Source organism: Solanum tuberosum, unplaced genomic scaffold (genome assembly GCF_000226075.1).
Source record: "Solanum tuberosum cultivar DM 1-3 516 R44 unplaced genomic scaffold, SolTub_3.0 scf00125, whole genome shotgun sequence".
NCBI classification, from domain to species: domain Eukaryota; kingdom Viridiplantae; phylum Streptophyta; class Magnoliopsida; order Solanales; family Solanaceae; genus Solanum; species Solanum tuberosum.
In genome coordinates, this window is record NW_006239052.1 from 1,402,178 (window position 1) to 1,406,774 (window position 4,597).

At 30.7% G+C, this 4,597-nt stretch overlaps 1 protein-coding gene across 2 annotated transcripts in view; it reads right to left on the bottom strand.

Annotated features, from left to right (window-relative positions):
* The window catches only part of LOC102604751 (probable hydroxyacylglutathione hydrolase 2, chloroplastic), a 9,990-nt gene extending 7,510 nt beyond the window's left edge, over positions 1-2,480 (bottom strand). Inside the window, exons 1-3 of one of the 2 annotated variants that reach the window (XM_006350656.2) lie at positions 2,321-2,480; positions 1,618-1,800; positions 377-580 (exon numbers count right to left, since the gene is read on the bottom strand). In XM_006350656.2, the coding sequence (XP_006350718.1) occupies positions 377-580; positions 1,618-1,800; positions 2,321-2,377 (444 nt within the window). In that variant the 5' untranslated portion in view covers positions 2,378-2,480. The remainder of the gene's footprint in view (positions 1-376; positions 581-1,617; positions 1,801-2,320) is intronic. The other variant, XM_006350657.2, reaches the window with a different exon arrangement.
* Positions 2,481-4,597: the final 2,117 nt, after the last annotated feature.

Sequence of the window (4,597 nt, forward strand, 5' to 3'; positions counted from 1 at the left end):
CCCCCACCCCTCGACCAGTCCAACCCCACTCCCCACCCATCTTACCCTCATAATATTATGCTAGATTACATATAAATGCTCTTGGGACAATATTATTTTGCTTACTTACCAAACACTAAGAAAAGTAAGACGAGCACTTATTTTCCATCATACCACAACTCACCCCTAGAATAGCTCCATGTAATTAAAAGGTATTATTTTTTAAGAAAAGTATAAGACCACACTTTTTATAAGACGGTATTTGTGACTACAATATAAACAGATAGATCACATATCCAACACAAGAGCAGCTATTGAATTCCATAGGAAATATATTTTATCTCTATACAACATCACAATTTCAAATGAGAGTGGCAACAGGAAAACATCATCTTACCTTTGCCCCATACCTTGCTTTTAACTCCATGTTGCCACCAGTGTGATCATGGTGATGATGTGTGTTCAAAATGTAAGTCAAATTACGGTTGTTTCTACTCAGTGCATCTATAACAGGAACAGCTTCAGAAGGATCCACAACACCAACTGTTCCAGTATCCACGTCATGCAATAGATATGCATAATTATCCTGGAGACATGGTACCTGACAATTGACAACAGAAAGATCAGCAAAACTCATCAGGGCTTCTCATTGTAGAGGTGGAGATCCTTGTCACAACATAAAGTCAAGAAGATGATTTCTTTTATGCTCTCGCATCCATAAAAAGAAAGCCACAGAAGAAAAGAAGTGGAAGAGAAGCAGAAAGGGCAGAAATTATATTATTCTTTCTCAGCTAGTAAATCTCTCCGGCTTCCTGAAAATAAGACCCAACAAGCTTTAACATCTTCTCCACCCAAAATGGAAGTAGCATAGTACCATATTTTGAGCTGAGACTTATTTAATCATTTTATACTCTAGCAACACTAACGTAGGGGCATTTTGCTTTTTTTTGTTGAGAAAGGTAACATGAAGAAACATTTTGCCTGTTTATGGTAAAATTTAGACAAAAAGGATGTTATCCAGTACAAAAAAGAGAACACATCTGCATATCAGAGAATACAAAGCACTAAAAGAAAGGTATTCCCAGTCAAAAAGTTCATCCAATTGGAATGTCATAAACTCTCCAAAAGTATAAATTAAATAATATTGAATCTGGACTAAGCTATAGTCCAAATTAGAGTATAGAGGAGCAGTTTTCCTAAGCCATAAGGTGAAGTCCTTTTGAAATACTCTACATGAGGCAACATACTCCCTGTTTTGTCCAACTAGGTGTAAGACTCAAAAAAGTCGATGAAATGCACAGAAAATTCCAGGATGATTAAGACAGTGTGTATTAAGTCTGTAAAGCTGACTATCATCAACCACTGTGATTTCAGGGTATATGGCCAGATTTTAGATACACAAAGGAAGATTAATACCACATCAAAAAGCCACCCCAGTCACACCGAGCGTCTTCATATAAAGTAATCATTTTTTTCTCATTACCATTTACCGCTAAACACATTCTTCTTTCTAAATGTACCCAACATTGAAATCAAGCAAGAAATGAACTTATTACAGGCTATGCGTATACTAATAAAATAAAGACACAACTTGCAGTATACATAAGAACCTAAAAAAGCACAATACTATAGACTCACCAGTTCGATTTGCAAAGATGAAGACGTACTGGTAATGCTACAGAGTTTAGAAACTCGAAGTGTTCGACTAACTCCACGTACAGTCTTGAATGGCATTGAAAGGAGCTGCATAAACCCATACAATAGATTCTTCCTAAGAGAAAGTTGCCTCATGCTAGGCCATACACAAACCCCTGTCCGGGACTAAGAAAACCCACAAATAGAATTAAATTAAATAGAAATGCAAGCTAAAGACGACGAATCTACAAATAATTAAAGCATCACATGAAACAAAGTATATTCCCCTTTTAAAGCCATAATTATGAATTGCATTAACTGAGTACCACGAGAAATCAGATAAAAATTAATACACAACTTAGGGAAAAAAATCATTTAAGAAATCGCAAACAGTCTCAACATCGTAATCATCTAAACAGTATAGTAATCATCGAAAAGCTAATTAACCAGTAAAAAAACAGTTGATGAAGACTTCACATCAATTTCACAACCAGCAAGAATACACATGAATTCAGATTTAGGTACATCAAAAAGCACAAAGGCGTAGCGAATCAATCAGATTCTCAAATTTACTTCGAATTTCCTCACAAACCGCAGAATAATTCAAAAAAAATACCAAAAAAATCGGGAAAAAAATCTCTAGTACAATTCAGACTATTTAGAGTAGTAGAGAAAGAGTATGCATAGAAAAACGGAGAAGAAAAACCTTAGAACAAGGGAAGGAAGCCATGGCGGAAGGTGCAATTTTAGAGAAGGTTCGCATAATTTAGCATTTGCAGTTTTGTTTGTAAAGACTAAAGAGGTGTGTAGAGGACGGCAATGGTGGGTTGGCACACGGTTTCACAATCAGATTGTTTTCGCATTTTCGGACTCTTTATTAATTAGTACTATCTCACTTCTATAACACGATACTTAATTAATTTTAATTATTAGTAGTATCACATCAAGGCATAAAAGATATTTTTAAAAATAGAATATGCTATGTTTTCTATACTTAGTGCAAGTCACATTTAGAATGACGATAAATAAAAAAGAATCAATTTTAAATTTCCTATTTTGCTCTTCAATTGGATTTTTTTGAAAATATAAATATATTGTGAAGTTGTAAAAAAAGTTTCATCATTATTAATTTTGATATTAATGGATAAGACCCATAAATATAGAACATGAACTAGTGGTTATTAAAGTAATTGAGAGTCATGAGGTCAAGTTAAAATTTCAATCAAAAAAACACTAGGTGATTTAAGTACAAAATTACATTTTACTTGTTGTTATTAGGAAGTGTGAGATATTTCGTGAAATTATCAAGTTACAAAAAGTCCTACTCAAATATCATAGTTATATAAAAATAAAAAATCTCCAAAAAAACTTGATATTATTTTTTGTGAAAGTAACTCCAAATAGATCGACAAAGAGAAAACAAAATTTAAACATATAGAGTGATATTCAAATCACACCAAGTCAATAATAATGTCGTTTTCGAGATCTTTTAAAAAATTCAAGTGAAAAAGAATCTGATTATAGATTCTATATTTTAAACATAAAAAGTCAGAAAGAGCCTAAATATTTTAGCACCAATAAAAAGATTATGAAATTTTGAGTTTAAATTATATATAAAAAAAATAGATAATGTTTTATTTATTTATTATTTTAGTTTGATGCATAAAGCTATTCTCCTTATGTACAAGTATGAGGTAATATAGGGAGCAGGAGCGGCTCAATCCGTTGGTGGTCTAAGGCTAAAATTAAACTAGAGGCTTTAAAAAAAAATTAAAAATATTTTTATTTTAAATCTATTTTTCTAGCTTTTTAAGATGCAAAGTTGTTAATAAATTTTGTGTAGTCAATCTCTTCTAATAATTCTTTTTCAATCGATAATATAGCCAAATCAGTTCTAAAATTTATCAAGAGCACCTTTTTGAGATTTTATCAAATTATCGACTTTTCTTTTCTTTAAGTTTTGAATGACCGGATTCATATTTTCTAGTTGACATATTAAAATCTAACAAATATTTTAAACACTATTACAATATCAAATAAAAATATAATAAACATAAGACAGAAAATAAAAATAATATTAGAAATTAGAATGATATTATCGGATTCAAGAACTATGAAGACTTGATTTTCGAAAATGAATTGGGCTGCTGCAATGTATTTTTCTCCAAATTTAAAATATAAACTATCAATAGAATAAGTAAATTTTTAAGCTTTGAATAAGAGAGAGATATAAGATTAGAAAAGAGAAAGAAAAAAGAAATAGAAGAGAAGAAGAGAGGAGGATAGAATATATAAAAATAAAATTAAGAAAAAGAATAAGGTAAAAAAAAAAAAGATAACTTGTACTTTAAAAAAAAAGTAGACAACTTTTTATTGGAAAGGGAAAAGTAATTGTCATATCTATCACTTCATTAACGTCGTTTGCATTTGTTGTCTTAGTTCTAATTTTTTTTAGGCTTAAGTCATCTACAGATCCTTAAAGTTGTCCACAAAATTCATTTAGACACCTTAATATACCTCTTTTCTTATTAGACACTCCAACCTTAAAAAATAAATACCTATCAAACATTTTTTTAAGACCGGATCAAAAGAGGAAGTGCGTGTAATACACTTGCAACTGATGTGGCAAAATAACAAATCAAAGAAAGACATGTGGCTTTAAATTTAAAATAATTGTATAAATGAATTTTGAAAAAAGAAGAAGCTAAAACTAAAAAGAAAAGAATTTCAACTAAAAAAAAATGAAAAATCCCCACCCTGCACCCGACACCACCTCAAACCTTTCCTTTTCTTCTCTCACTAAATCACCTCTTGTCCACCATTGTTATTTTCTAAATGGAGATTTTAACATAACTAAGTATGAATTTATTTTCTTCTTTTTTCTCTTAATGTTTTCTCTTTTGTTCCTATTTCAAAATCGATAGTAGTATTTTTTTTTTCTTAAAAAAAATAAAATTTGTTCATTCTCTTTTTGTTTTGATTT